The sequence below is a fragment of the Oculina patagonica genome, chromosome 5, assembly GCF_052425735.1.
Source record: "Oculina patagonica isolate OP01 chromosome 5, crgOcupat, whole genome shotgun sequence".
Lineage (NCBI taxonomy): Eukaryota > Metazoa > Cnidaria > Anthozoa > Scleractinia > Oculinidae > Oculina > Oculina patagonica.
Window position 1 is genome coordinate 549724 of NC_135762.1, and position 14016 is coordinate 563739.

Here is a 14016-nt window from a genome sequence, read left to right on the forward strand (position 1 = left end):
GTATTTGGAATATTTTTTTACATTTTACACAAGTTTATAATAATAGTTTTTAGCTTTTTGGATATTGTACTGTTTTCACATTTTGAGTACTCCGTCCGGTTGTTGATTGGCGACTTCAGTCCACCCCACTGCGTGGTTATCGATCGCAATAACAAATTATTTGTCAGTGGCGATCGAGTCCAACCAACAAAGAGCAATATGAATTCATGGATTCCGGAGTTGATTTTGAAGTGTTTGAGGAGATTGTTAGTTTTTCAGATTTAGATCAAGACAAACTTGACGATGAATTTGACGATGATGGCATCGAAGAAACTATTTTCTTGGAGGAAATCCCCGAAAAACAGCCTCTAAAACACGATGAGTTGGAAAGGCGGGAAACTTGCCCATTCGACATTCTTCCAGAGGAGCTCATTCTCAAGATTTTTTCGTTCTTAACCGTTCAAGAGTTGTGCAAATATGTCGCTCTGGTTTGCAAGCTGTGGTTTTATTATTCGAAATGTCCTCTTTTGTGGCAGAAACTGTCATTTTGGGAAAGTAACCGAGAATTTTCCCTTGAGGAAATCAGCGATTTTATAAAATTGAAGTGTACACTTCTTAAAAACCTCTGTCTTCAGCCAAGAACTGAACTGACTTTGCACGGCTGTAGCATGTTGGCTCAATCATGTCCTCATCTTAAGGTGTTGTCACTTTCTTTCTGTGATCAAGTCACTAAACATATTCTTGATCAATTTGTCACGTTTTGCCCCAGCTTGCGTGATATGAATTTAGCAGGATGTACTGTGACAGATCCTTGCTTAGAAGGATTTAAAAAATTGCCTTTAAGGAAGCTAGATGTTTCTCACTGTACCCGTCTTACAGACAATGGACTGATGTTCCTCTCCACAGAGTGCGGTCAACTTTGCTACCTTAACTTTGATGGTATTCAGTGGATCAGCCATGAGGCCATTGCAGTGTTGGTTGAAAATTGTCATGGTCGGCTTGAGCATTTATGGTTAGATGGAGAGAACATGTTTGATTATACTGTTGAACTTATTGTAAAATGCCGACATTTGAAGTGAGCAAACACATTCAGTACAAATTTGTTAGCTTGTTCTGTAGGAAACTCTAGATCTTGAATTGGGGTTCTGGGAAGGAATATAAAGTAAAAATTGGAAGGGAAAATTCTCCCCAGTTCTCATATCACCATTTTTGGTTAAAAGTCCAGAGAAACCTGCGAACAATGCTAATTATAAATTATAATGGGTTCAATCAGCACGTCAGCTATGTAAATGTAAAAAGGAGTGTGAAACAACAGGCATTTTTGTAACCAGTGATCGCAAATCACTGTTGTGGTAGAGAACTGAGACCTCTTGCCAGATCAGAATTGAAAGTCTATAGTTCACTGCAAACAGGCTCCCAAGTTGGGTTATGCGAGCGGGCCCTGAGGGTACCAATCAAAAACTGATATCAGATCATGATACCAGAATCTGATATCATGGATCACTTGCATAACCCCACTCGGGAGCCTGTTTACAGGCTAGCTCTAGCTAGAAGTGTCAGATCTTGTTGCTGAGCAAAAAAGGGACTGAAGCATCTCAGTGGGTATGAGAATGATAGTCAGGTCATTACAAATAGCATCCCTTTTCTGCTTCCCAGCAATATTGTGTTTCTTGCTTATTGTGCTTTCTGATTTCAGAACTGGACTAACATAACATTTCAAAAAGTATAACTTAATTTTGTACAGGTCCCAGGGGCAGAGACTAGCAGTAGCCAGAGATCAGTAAAAATTCAGTTTTGCCTATCTAGTTCAAAATTTATACTAGCCACTTTGGCTTGTAAAAAAAGCAGGATAAAAACTCAGAATAGTCAACAGTTATTGCCACAAATCATGATATCTGACTAGTGAACAAAGCCTTTGGCTGGTTTATGTAAAATCTGACTTGTCAGTAGCCAATAGGCCAGGTAGTTAATAAGTTAGTTTCGAACCTTGTAGACTATTATTAATATTGTCTAGGTGTATCATAAAATTCTCCCATCTATCAAATAGAATTGCATGGTATTCTATTGGGAGAATTGCTATTCTGACCACCATGTATTGTAACCATAGCTGTTTTTCCTCTGTCTCCAGATCTTTTGGTTTGTCGTTTTGTGAGTCACTGACTGACCAATCGTTGATAAATGTTCAGAAAATGGTGAATTTAACATCATTGACACTAAAGAAAGGTACAGAATTTTCTGCAGAAGCTCTGAGGGAAATGTTTGAACATCTTCATCCTCATAGAACTGGTAGTGCCACAGGTTTATTGCACGTCAATATTGCTGAGTGCACAAATCTCAATGACGTGGCTGTCAAAGCAATGGCTGACAGGTAACATGTTGAATATGCTGCTGTTTAATTTTATCTTTGGTTTAAAATTTTCCAAAGCAGTCTGATTTTTAGTTTTTGTTGTATCATGATCATTAAGTATAATCCGAAACAGAGGAAAATAAAAATCAAACTGGTTTGAAATGTTTTGTAAACCAAAGATAAATAAAACCACAACAAATGCATCTGCAGTTATGATTAAATGAACTTGACTGTAATGAACAACAGGCTGGGATAAATAGCAGTCAGAGTTCGAGCTCCAGCCGTGGTCACTTTGTTGTGTTCTTGGGCAAGACACTTTACTCTCATAGTGCCTCTCTCCACCAAGGTGTATAAATGGGTACCAGCAACATAATGCTGGGGGACCCTGCGATGGACTAGCATCTCATTCAGGGGGGAGTAGAAATATTCCTAGCCGCTTAATGCTACGGAAACTGGGATAAGCTCCGGCAGTGGGGGCCGCTTGGCTGGTGGCTTCCCCCTGTCATAATACGGTATATAAATATCTTAACATCACACCTGCATTATACTTTTGAAAATCAAAATGGTATGTAAAATTGTGCATGTAAATGAATGTCTGACACAAGGTAACGTATCTTAATATTCTTAATTTGTTTACCAACAGCTGTAGAAATCTGCAAAGCATTGATATCTCATGGTGCTGGGAAGTGACTGACATCGGCTTAGAGCATGTGGTCCACAACTGCTCTCGAATGGTTGATATGAATATTTGTGGCGCAAAAGACTTGCGTGGAAACCCACTTAGGAACATTCCTCAACAGATGCCGAGATTAAGACGGCTTGATGCAACACAGTGTAATCTAGTGCCAGACGAGTTACTGGACGAACTTGTTTCTATTATGCCGCAAATGACTATCATCAATTATTATGGTGAGGAGGTGCTCCCACCAAAGTATATTGCTGGTAACCATGTCATTACTCAGGGTGGGTGGTGTGAATAATGATATATTATAGAAATTCAATATAGGTTTAAAAAATTAGTAAGCGCCGCAAAATGCCAAACCAGCGGGGAGCAATGAGAGGTGGCTGTATAATTTACAGGCTATAAAGGAGATGGCTGCTATGTCTAAAATTGGATGCAGCCATTTCTAAAAGTGGCCACCCTGAAATCAGCGGTTGGCTGGCAATTTTCAGAAATTGTACAAGAATGACCAGCCATTCCTAGAATTGTCGGCCCACCACGTGTTATTTATGAGACTAGAAGAGTACTGTTAGAACCAGAGAAGACGCTTTTTTGCATGATGTGCTCCTTATTTATTGTTACTGTTAATCTTCTAAACTACAGCACATTGAATCATAAACATTAACTGTTTGAAGTCTATGATTCATTTCTTACGATAAATGATTCGATCAGTTCTCTGCATTTTTGGGTAGTGTCATCCTAAAAAATAATCAAACAAAATAATGAATGGATACATAAAAAAAGCATGAAGTGACTAGGAGTTTAACTATAATCCCTTAACAGGGTTTGTATGGGTCATGGAAAACCTGGAAAGTCATGGAATTTTAAGATTTCATTTTCCAGGCCTGTAAAGTCATGGAATTTAAGTGTGGGGTCATGGAAAGTCATGGAAAATGGTATTGATTGTACAAAATTAATTAAGCAGATTATGTTTTGTGAAGGAAAAGGTAATAACTTACTCAAAATGGTCATGGAAAACTGTTTTGGTAGAAACTCGAAAGGATTTCAGTCCAAAACCGACAATTTTATGTACTTTTAAGCCATAAATCAAGAATTTAAAGAGCAACACATGCACAATTGTGTTCTATCGCGATTTGAAAACTATACTATGGGATCAGATTCAAGGATTTTTTCTGAGTTTCTACTTATAGCAAAATACAAAACGAAAAGAGAATCAGTATGGATTAATCCAAGTAGAACATGGCTGTGTCTGGTTTTAGTAGTGTTTTTGGTGTTAGATTACAGCAGTGATAAGAACAGCAAAAGTTTATAAGAAATGTAAAGGAATGCAATGGTTTTTTTTTTAAAAAAAAAAACATAAATATAGTTATGTTCTTCAGAACACTATGTCAGTCACATAGAATATGTATAGCTTAAAAAGTGGCCACAGAATTGTGGAGAATATTTAATAAGTGATGTAAGTAATTAATTTTGCCATAAATACAAATCACAAAATTTCAAAACTGTTGCAAAGAATTGCTACGCAGTAAAACTGTGTCATTTGAGTGGATGAACCCAGTTAAGTTAATGATAAATCCTCATATTTATTAACTTATTGACCTGGAATAGTTCATACAGATGTTCTAAGTAATGGGGGTGCAGGCTAACAAATCATGACTTCTGCTTGACATGTGTGTGACAAATAAATAGGTATACAGTTGTCTGTCTGCTTACCTCCTCTCCTTCGTTGGGCATTATCGCCTAAAAGGAAATATATCTTAAGATTAAATATTATGACTTATTTATCCAGTTGATTATTTTAGCTATAAGTACCAGTAAACAGATCTAGGGGAGGGGCCGGCACTGAAACTTTGCCCTCGCCCCTCCCACCTTTTGGGCGCAAAGGAGGGCTTTCCCTCAACCACCTTCTCTTTTTACTCAACAAGACAGAATCAATCCTCACATTGCCTCCCCCCCCCCCCTTCCCCGCTTCTTTATGGCGAGGTTTTTACGCTCCCGGGGGGGACTCCCATATATGGGCTATATAGGTATGTGCCGCGGGATAGGGTATGGTTTTTGAGGTTCTCGGTCCTTAACTAGGGTATCATTTTTGGCATTTTGGTCCCAGTGTGATCCTTAGATAGGGTGCATAAACTCTATCAGCTTAAATAAACGCCCAGCTAAACGAAAAAAAGAATCTTAAAACTGACTATCCGTTTAAGTTTTAGTAAAGCGATTTTAAAAAGATTTGTGTTTTCCCGTGCGTGGTTAGCCGTTATTTGGGCCGTCATGGAACGCTTCTCCTCCCCTTGAATAGGGTGTCACTGTCGGTTTTAGGCCTTCAAAAGGGTATCAACTCGCTTTCTTTATACTTCAATAGGGGCACCACCATCCGAAATTTATGGGAGTATCCCCCCACTCGGGTTCACGCGGTACAACACTTAAGCTCAGCAACCAGAAGAAAAGGAGAAATGAGTATTCCATTAAAGTCTAGACTTGTGGTGATTTTTAAAAGTGCTTTAAAGTACAGATAGGTTTAAACGATGGCGATGACAAAGTTAACTATCCGACTGTAAAAATTTCTTCTGTTAATAAGATGATCTAACAGCTTTGAAATACAAAAATAGAATAGAATAGAATAGAAACTTTATTAAAATGTCATAAACCACCTAGCTGAGGAAAACTCCCCCACTAATACGGGGACATAACAAAAAGGGTTAAAATAAAAGAAAATGCTAAAAAAACTATGGCTATTAACAATAATTAAATTTAAATCTAAGTTAAAATATAATACAATAAGACATAATTAATAATGGTAATAGGACTGAGTGGAATCCAATTCGGTCTGTAATCATACGAGTGATTAACAAAATCGGACGACCGCGAAGCGGGAGTCCGATTTGTTTAATCACGAGTATGATTACAGACAGAATTGGATGACACGAAGTCCAGTTACCAATTAATCAAAACTATCACAAAATTTGAGAAACAAATTAAACTAATCTTCGGTTAAATGGTTAAACGCCTTTAAAAATATTGAAAAACATAACAGTTTACTCCACGAAATGCACAACAACAGCGCGCGCAAAATGACGCGTACTGTCCAATTACACAGGCATGACGCGTGCACTGTCCTATTACACTGTCCAATTACAAGCATGACGCGTACACTGTCCTATTAGTGCTCAAATCGGGCTACTGATAACCAATCACGTTCAAGAATTTTGTTATAGTTTTGATTAAAAATTCTTTAGGAGGAGCAGAGCGGACATCCTCTGCACCCATCATCTAATAATGCATCAAGATTTCTGATGTTAAGATTTCTGATGTTTGTCTTAAAAATGCTTAGAGATGTGGCCTATGCTCTTTGGTAATTTTGACCACAATTTGGGTCCTAGATATCTGATCGCGTGCTTACCGTATTTCACCGAGTTAAACCTAGGCATTGTAAAGTCAGATTGACTTAAGTTATACGTACTGATATAATCATATAATAATCAGTTTCCAGTAAAAGGAAACTCCCAGGGTGACTTACCTGGATTGGGTTTGCTTCCAGATGGTAACCTGTGAAATGAAGAACAAAGTTTGTTCATGTCGATACCATATGGCTCGGAATAGCACACCGCGTGAGGAAATCAAGTTTATATTTTAAGATTTGCCAAATTCTTGCTATGAAATTTAATGTTTGTAAAGAAATTACTTCTATGGATCGAAATGACAAAACCATAGCTTCATTACAACTAAATGTGTCCCCCAGGCGTTATAATTTAAAGTTACAAGCGAACAAGATTAACTTTGAAAACTGTTCAGCCCAACAACCTTACATTACCTATAATGATAATTTTCAATGCCGTGACACAGTCCCTTAAATTCGCTTACCTGAACTCCATTGTTAATCTAATCTTTTTGTATATTGTTGTGTAGTTTAAGGGCTGATTTGAAACGATTTCTCAGAGTTTAATCGATTACAGTTTGCTATGAAAGTTGTTTTATGTCAGGCTTTGTTTTAAGGGTGGAAGGGCCCGGGCGGGAGGGTGGGGGAGTTTTATCAAAAGTTGCATCCTAAACGAGTCTGTTTCAAAACGAGTCTACGTGCGAAACCATTCAAATGAAAATGAGTTTGAGGATTTTTTGAAGCAACTTTCGAGCAACTTTTTGAGAAATTACGGGCAACTTTTTGGGAAATCTCGAGCAACTTGTAGAAAGCCCTAGCAAGCTACCTAAGCTAACTGTAGGCTAACCAGAGTGCTATTTAGGCTAAACGGAGTTCCATTTGGGGTAAAGTGCTATTTAGGCCGAACCGGAATGGATCACACGCCTCGCTGCCGCGTACTTTTTGACCATAAATGCATAGTAACCCGTGCATGATAATACCTTTGTCTTTGACCAGATAGGCTGCCATCTTAAAGGCTTTTACTGCCGCCTCACTCAGGTCTGTGAAAAAAAAAACAAGCAGCCATTACCGGGTAAGTGTAAGGCAAGAAAAAAATATTTTTTAACCGCCTGAGGACGGTTGTTCAAATGGTGGATAACACTATCCAGGGTCGGTCAGGGTTTTACGTATACGGTACACACGAGCATTTTTAACTGGGTATACTGTGTATTTTTACCTAAAGGGGGGCTTTTTGGGGGATTAATTATATTTTGTTTTTCCAAATTTTGTTATTTTTTATATTGAGGGGAAATTTTGGGTATACTGGGTACATGCTTTTCTGGTGTACCACTTACTTCCCTGACCGACCCTGACTATCCACCGTAAAAAACACTATCCAGTGCATAAATGTTAACAACACACCCGTATTTTCTCGATTAAATGCCGGGCCCCGAATAAACGCCGGGTCTCAAGCTTATTTGAAAATAAACCCCTAAACAATTATTAAAGGTTTAGCATACTTCAAAAATAATGTAATTATTGCTGAAAAATATGAATAAAAATCATTCTGAGAAACAGGGCTTGAACAAACTCCTGGAACAAATAAACGCCGCTCTTCGGGTAATTTGAAACAAACGCCGGGGGCGTTTAAACGAGAAAATACGGTACTACGCTATCTGCTGGATAGTGATTTATCCGGTGAATAGTGTTTTCCATCCTTTGAACAACTGGGGCCATGTTTTGAGCTTCGTCGAGCTTCTTGTTTGTTTTGATAGTGGATGAATGAGGCTCGAAGGAAGAGACGAATAATTTTAAAATGATTTTAAAAAAAAAAGCTGTTCGCTTTCAACAAAATTCACCCTCTTGCAGCTATTGCTCGCAGTTGCGCAATAGTGTAACATGAAGCAGCCTAAAGTGCCTTTTGATTCCAGTGGGATGCCGGGATAGAGGATAAGACAGGGATAGAAACGAGTGGCTTTGATTATCATTTTATCCCATAGAGCAGTTTTCAATTCAGTGTCGTAAAACCAAAACCAAAGTAATATTACTCTGACCAATCACAAAGGACACAGACAACCCAGTGAACCAATCAAAACTCGAAGCAAATACATGAAGCCGGCACGAAGCGTGGGAAAACGTGCACGAGCGAGACACGATTGGTTTTGGTTTAAGTTCGGATTGGCTGAGAAAGTGGCGCGAGATTTTTAAACCAATCGCTAAGCGTAGTAATGCAAATCCAAAGCAAACGCAAATTACTTTCGACACTCCAGTGAAAAGCCCCACTATTAGTCTGACTTTAATTTCCATTCGATCTTAAACAAAATCAGTAAGCAGAAAATTCACCTTCATCGGATCAAATCGTAGAACAGCGTCAGGGGGCAAACGAAGTTCGTTCAAAGTACTCCCTGAGCTCTTTCAATCGGTCCCTCCCCCTCCCCCCCCCGAATTGACGCACGATTCGTTTATAAGTTTTCTGTCGCCATACAAACTTATCGATTTACTCAAAAAAAGTGTTCTCCATTCTTAAAATTTACTCAGTTGCTCACTAAACACAACCAAAAAAATTAATGGTACACAAATAGTAAAGATAGTAGGAATGAATTGGAAGGTGTTTGGTGCAGAATTCTTCGATGCATTTTCTACAATTCCGGTGTAATTCAAGAGAGGGCCTTATCCTCTAAGTTATCCTGCATCGAAGTCCGGCCAAAAAGAGTATAGGAGCAGAGGAGGGCTGCAGAAATTCAAAATGGGTTTAAAATCTTAGCTTGAAGAAATATTATGTATATCCCACTGTATGGAGTCAACGTAAACTTTTCTTCGTAGAATCACTTTCTTCATTTCTCTGTTCCAATCAGTATGTATTGACCATCATCCTAGGCAAGAATATCGGAACCAACCTTGTTCATCAATTGAGTGCTGTTCAAGTGCCTCTGCCGCCTTCAAAACTTTCTGTTGGAACTCTTCATTTTCACGAACTGTGTCGACAAAATCCTTTCCTTCCTTTGTCAAAAACTGTGCACACGCTGTAAACACACACAAATTTCAATGTTATTAGCAAGGTAACAAGGGCACTCAAACCTTACCTGATAAATTATGACAGTACTAAGAACGCTTTTTTCTAAAGAATAATCCTAATTGTTTTATAAACACTATATTAACCTGCGATCATGAAGGCGCTCTTTGGGTCTTTTTTTTTTCGTGGTGGGAGGAAAGAAGTGTCAGAAATGTCTTATGATTGTTTCATGTACCTTTATTGGTACTTATTTTTGGGGGACTTAATTTTCGCGATTTTCAAATAATCGCCAATTTGAAGATCCGCGAAAATTCTTTTTAACGTCTTTAAACATATTTTTAACGCTTTTAACGTATTTTTTTGGGGGCAAATCGCGAAAATTATGTCCCGCAAAATATGCCCGTTCCATTTTCGCGAAATTAACTTCCTGCGAAAATTAGTAACAAAGGTATTTAATGGACATGGGGAGGAGTGTAGGGGAGGGAGGGAGGGAGAGAATCTGGCAAATCTTCTGGCAAAGCATCATTACAAGCCCCTCCCAACTAAACGTTCTTACTAGTAACAGACAAAACATGAGAGAGTCAAATTACCTTGTGCCTGCTGTGTCAAGTCCATGATCTTGTCTTCTGTACCTGCTGTTGGAAAATTGCAGCATATATTTCAGAATAATTTAGTTTTCCTGCAACTATGGTTATTAAAATATAACAAAATAAGTGCCTGGAGCACAAGATATCTTGATGCAGTTATTTGCAATTGTAATAACCATTTTTATGAATGTTGTAACTCAAATAAGCTTTCTGCTACCATGTTACATGTCATGAACGCATTTGCTCATCAGGAGAGTAGAGGGTGGGGGTTGGTGACATTTTTTCGTGCTATACGTGCAGAGTCAAAGGATACCATGAATTTAATACACGTTTACGTTGCTAAAAACTCTGTGGCTATCTTCCACTTACAAAGCCTTCATGTGAAAAAGAAATCGACTTATTTTGGTAGATTTGGTAGATTTATGTGTCAAGGCCACATAGCCTGGGAAAAATCCCATACTAATTTGGGGACACAATTAATAGGTATTAAAAAATATGTAAAAATAGAATTTAAAATACTTAGAGCTATATAATTTTAAAAATATTTATATAGAGAAATTAAAATACTTAAAGCTTTATAAAGATAATTATGATGAGTAGATATAGAAAATATGTAAAAAGAGAATTAAAAATACTCAAAACTGTATGAATTAATTATGAGGAGCAGAGGGAAAAAGGGAACAGCCCTTGCAGCCATCATCTATGAGCAGACTAATATCGTATTTGCGTATCTGTTTCCTAAAAATATTTAAAGTTTCAGCTGATCTTATGTCTGGGGATAATTTTCCTCACAATTTTGATCCAAGATATCGCAAAGAATGTTTACCATATGTAGCCATATGTAACCGGTGCCAAATATCAATGCCGTTTCAGTACTATTCTAAAAACATGAACTGTGGTAAACGGGGACTTCACGAGTGTTTCCCTGTTTTGACCTGTTTTCCCGCGCGCGCAACATTAGTTGCGGACCCAAAATTTGTATCCGAGACTCAAGCGATTACAGGACATTGCCATCTTTATGTATAAAATTAAGCATAAATTGCTGCCCGAGAGACTCAGTAATCTTTTCCAATTGGACAGTGGCTTATATAATTTTACAAAACGTGAATTTGTTCAACCCCGATTCTCTTCGGTAACATTTGGCAAACACTCTCTTCGATACCTAGGGCCCAAACTTTGGAATGCTCTCACACCTAGACTAAGAAATTTACCCTCTTTGAAGCAATTTAAAAGCGTTATACGTGGTCGGGACCTCACTGCGCTGGCTGCTAATATCAGTGACTGTCGGGGATGCAAACTATGCCAAGAATGACTGGCAGCCAACATTACATGACATAATTTTTACTTTTAACATAATTTTAATTTTTATATTTTAATATAGTTAAAGAAACAGAATCATATATTTGTACTTAGGTTTTAAATGTATATAAATATTTTCATTTATATATATTAATTACGTTTTCAGTTAGGCAGGTTATAGGTGTCCACGATTAGTAGAGGTGACTTTTCCCCTCAGCTACTACAGATTTGACACGAGAATAAAGTTATTATTATTATGATTATTATTATTATTATTATTATTATTATTATTATTATTATTATTATTATTAAGATTGGTTCATCTCCCACGAGTCTCTTATTCTCGTCACCTGTCGTGCCTCACAATACACTGACACTGTAAGGAGAAGTTAGAATTTCATACCAGGAGCAGAATGAACAGTAAGGTACAAAGCCAACAGAATAGCTGCAAAAAGAACGACCTTCATGATGAACGTAAGAGGAATCCTAAAAAGAAGAATAAAATAAAATTATTAGTAACAGTAGCGAAAGGGGTGGTATGGATGTTCCTTGAGCGGTCCGAGTGCAATACGGACCGCTTAAGTCCGGCCTTAAGCGATCAAATGTTTTCATCGCTAAACGTCGTGTTGGACTGATGAATATTATTTCTGATCGTTTAGAGAAATCGAAGACGCTAGTTCAATAGCGTCTTTATATTGGTTTATGGTAAGTTTATATGAAGACCGGCGTTTGCGACAACAGTGGAAATAAGATGTGGTACTTGACTGATAAACCGAAAAACACAGTACGTACGGTGCTATAGTTTATAACATAAATGGTTTAAAATTCAGTGCCTAATATCTCTTTTTTAACTGTTATAATAATCAAGGGACGGCTTTTTATGTCGCGACTGAGAAGAAAAGCCACTTTCCAACATGAAAAGTAGCCGCAAAGTTTACCTGTGCTTTAGATTCAGGTTGGCCCACTTGTGGATAAAATTAAAGAACCAATTTTATTCCAGCCGAACCAAAAAACCCTGCGTCCATATGGTCAGTGTACAAATCCTCAGCAACCTGTTTTTCAATGGGCCGGTATTTCTATGGGTAATAGCCAAACTACTTAATATTTCTTTCCAGGTAAACAAATATGGATGTATTTTTTAGAAAGGAAAACATCATAAAGACCTATGAGTCAGAAACAGAAAGAGATTCCAAGTCTGAATCATAAACGACATCTTGTCATCCCAAACTGAATCGTTAAAAAAGAAGGTTAAAGGGAAAACAAATTTCTGCTATTCATGTCTAAACGAAATGTTTCTCCTACGGTTTCAACTTAAAGGATTGATTTCAAACTTTAATTTCCTCTTTTGAGAGTGAATGTCCCACAAAACGAGTCATGTGCATGTACACAGCATAAGTATTTCTAATAATTTAGTGCACTGTCCTCAGTTAACGCCCCTAGCTTTAACAAACACACGAAACAAAGATTTCCAAATGTACAAGGATTTCTTCTTCGAAAAATCGTCAGTTTTTTTCTTGACACTTTTCATCAATGCTATAGGATATCGACTTTATATAAAGAGGTTTTTGGAAATACTTCAAAATAAGTGCAAAAAAGAGATCAATGTAAAAGTCAAGAATTTCATTCGATATGCCTAAACGTTCAACTCGGAGTTTGCTTAATTGCAAATTTAAGTTCGAAAGCATTAGTCATTAGAATTCCGCTCTCAATTGACTTCAAGTTTTATGTTTTGCTAATCATTTTTTAAAAATTTTACTTACCTTCGAAGCAGTAGAAAATAAGTAATAAATTGTACCAACCGTCTTGGCTGTCGAAGAGATTGATGGTTTTTTTTCTTAATCGTCGCAACACTGAATCCTTTTTTAATATTGCAACTTCGGCAAGAGGTCTAGATTTTGTTTATTATTTCATATTTGACAATAAGTAGTGGAGGGGAAAGTGAATCAAAACAATAAAAACCAGAAGGTTTTTGCCACATATACGTAAGTTAAATAATTACATTTATATCATTTGATTGTGTTAAAGCTTCGACATAAAAGAAACAAAAAGCAGTATTTATTTAGAACTAATAAGATAACTTCCAGTTTGATGTAATCTAATTATTACACGCTTTCAAAGGATTTCTGAACTCCAAGGAGGTTTAGCTTTCTGCTATGCAAGGGGTATAAACGCTTTGCAAAATCTTTACAACAGAAGATAATTGCATTTAATTAAATGTTTTTTTGCAAGACAATAAAAAGTACGAATTGAGGAAAATGATTTATCTCCCGCGGTCAACAGATTTGAGCACAATGGGAGGATTTTGAAAAGCAGAGCTGATATTTCTTATAAATTTTTATAAGATCAAGAAATCTAGGAGGGCTGTTAAACATTAATTATGAATGTATACTACAGTTTGACATAAAAGACGATATATAAAAGTTTTTAACCCGAGTTTGTTGCTGAAATGTTAAGCCTTCAAAGCCCAACTCGAAGCTTGGCATGGGGGAACGCGTTGTTATAAAAAACTTTACAACTTCACTTTTAATAATAATGGATTGATGTGTGGAGAGAATGAACTCAGAAAAAATTCGAGTTAACAGATGGGACTCGAACCCACGACCTTCCGTACACTAGTCGGACGCTCTAACCACTGAGCTACTGAGAACTCTAATGGTGAGCAGTGGTCATTTGTGGGTGACACAACGACTGCATCACGCAAATCACATTTTGTCAACGAACACATACATTTAACTGCATCACGCAGTCACGTAGTAC

General features: G+C 37.3%; 2 protein-coding genes across 3 annotated transcripts; one reads left to right on the top strand and one right to left on the bottom strand.

Moving 5' to 3' along the window:
* Positions 1 to 176: 176 nt before the first annotated feature.
* LOC144654569 (uncharacterized) lies at positions 177 to 4677 on the top strand. 2 transcript variants are annotated; one of them, XR_013570933.1, is made up of 4 exons: positions 177 to 1054; positions 2108 to 2347; positions 2970 to 3387; positions 3419 to 4677. XR_013570933.1 is itself a non-coding variant. In XM_078514731.1 (3 exons), the coding sequence occupies exons 1-3, from the start codon at positions 207 to 209 to the stop codon at positions 3304 to 3306; spliced, it is 1425 nt and encodes a 474-aa protein (XP_078370857.1). In that variant the 5' UTR covers positions 177 to 206; the 3' UTR covers positions 3307 to 4677. The 2 variants fall into 2 exon arrangements, 1 of the variants encoding a protein (XP_078370857.1); XM_078514731.1 differs by having other exon boundaries at positions 2970 to 4677.
* On the bottom strand, positions 3596 to 13139 carry LOC144654570 (uncharacterized). The gene is made up of 8 exons (XM_078514732.1): positions 13020 to 13139; positions 11663 to 11745; positions 9964 to 10008; positions 9258 to 9383; positions 7362 to 7421; positions 6523 to 6551; positions 4722 to 4748; positions 3596 to 3746 (listed from the first exon to the last, which is right to left on the bottom strand). Exons 2-8 carry the CDS (start codon positions 11724 to 11726, stop codon positions 3684 to 3686), a joined length of 414 nt encoding a protein of 137 aa, XP_078370858.1. The 5' UTR covers positions 11727 to 11745; positions 13020 to 13139; the 3' UTR covers positions 3596 to 3683.
* Positions 13140 to 14016: the final 877 nt, after the last annotated feature.

Bases quoted from the DNA above. Each gene is read 5' to 3' on its own strand.
- LOC144654569 (XM_078514731.1), top strand. From the start codon at position 207: ATGGATTCCGGAGTTGATTTTGAAGTGTTTGAGGAGATTGTTAGTTTT. The intron at 1,055-2,107 runs GTGAGCAAACAC...CTCTGTCTCCAG, and splicing joins GTAAAATGCCGACATTTGAA to ATCTTTTGGTTTGTCGTTTT. The intron at 2,348-2,969 runs GTAACATGTTGA...GTTTACCAACAG, and splicing joins GTCAAAGCAATGGCTGACAG to CTGTAGAAATCTGCAAAGCA.
- LOC144654570 (XM_078514732.1), bottom strand. From the start codon at position 11,726: ATGAAGGTCGTTCTTTTTGCAGCTATTCTGTTGGCTTTGTACCTTACT. The intron at 10,009-11,662 runs GTATGAAATTCT...ATTTTCCAACAG, and splicing joins TACTGTTCATTCTGCTCCTG to CAGGTACAGAAGACAAGATC. The intron at 6,552-7,361 runs GTATTATCATGC...TTCATTTCACAG, and splicing joins CTATCTGGTCAAAGACAAAG to GTTACCATCTGGAAGCAAAC.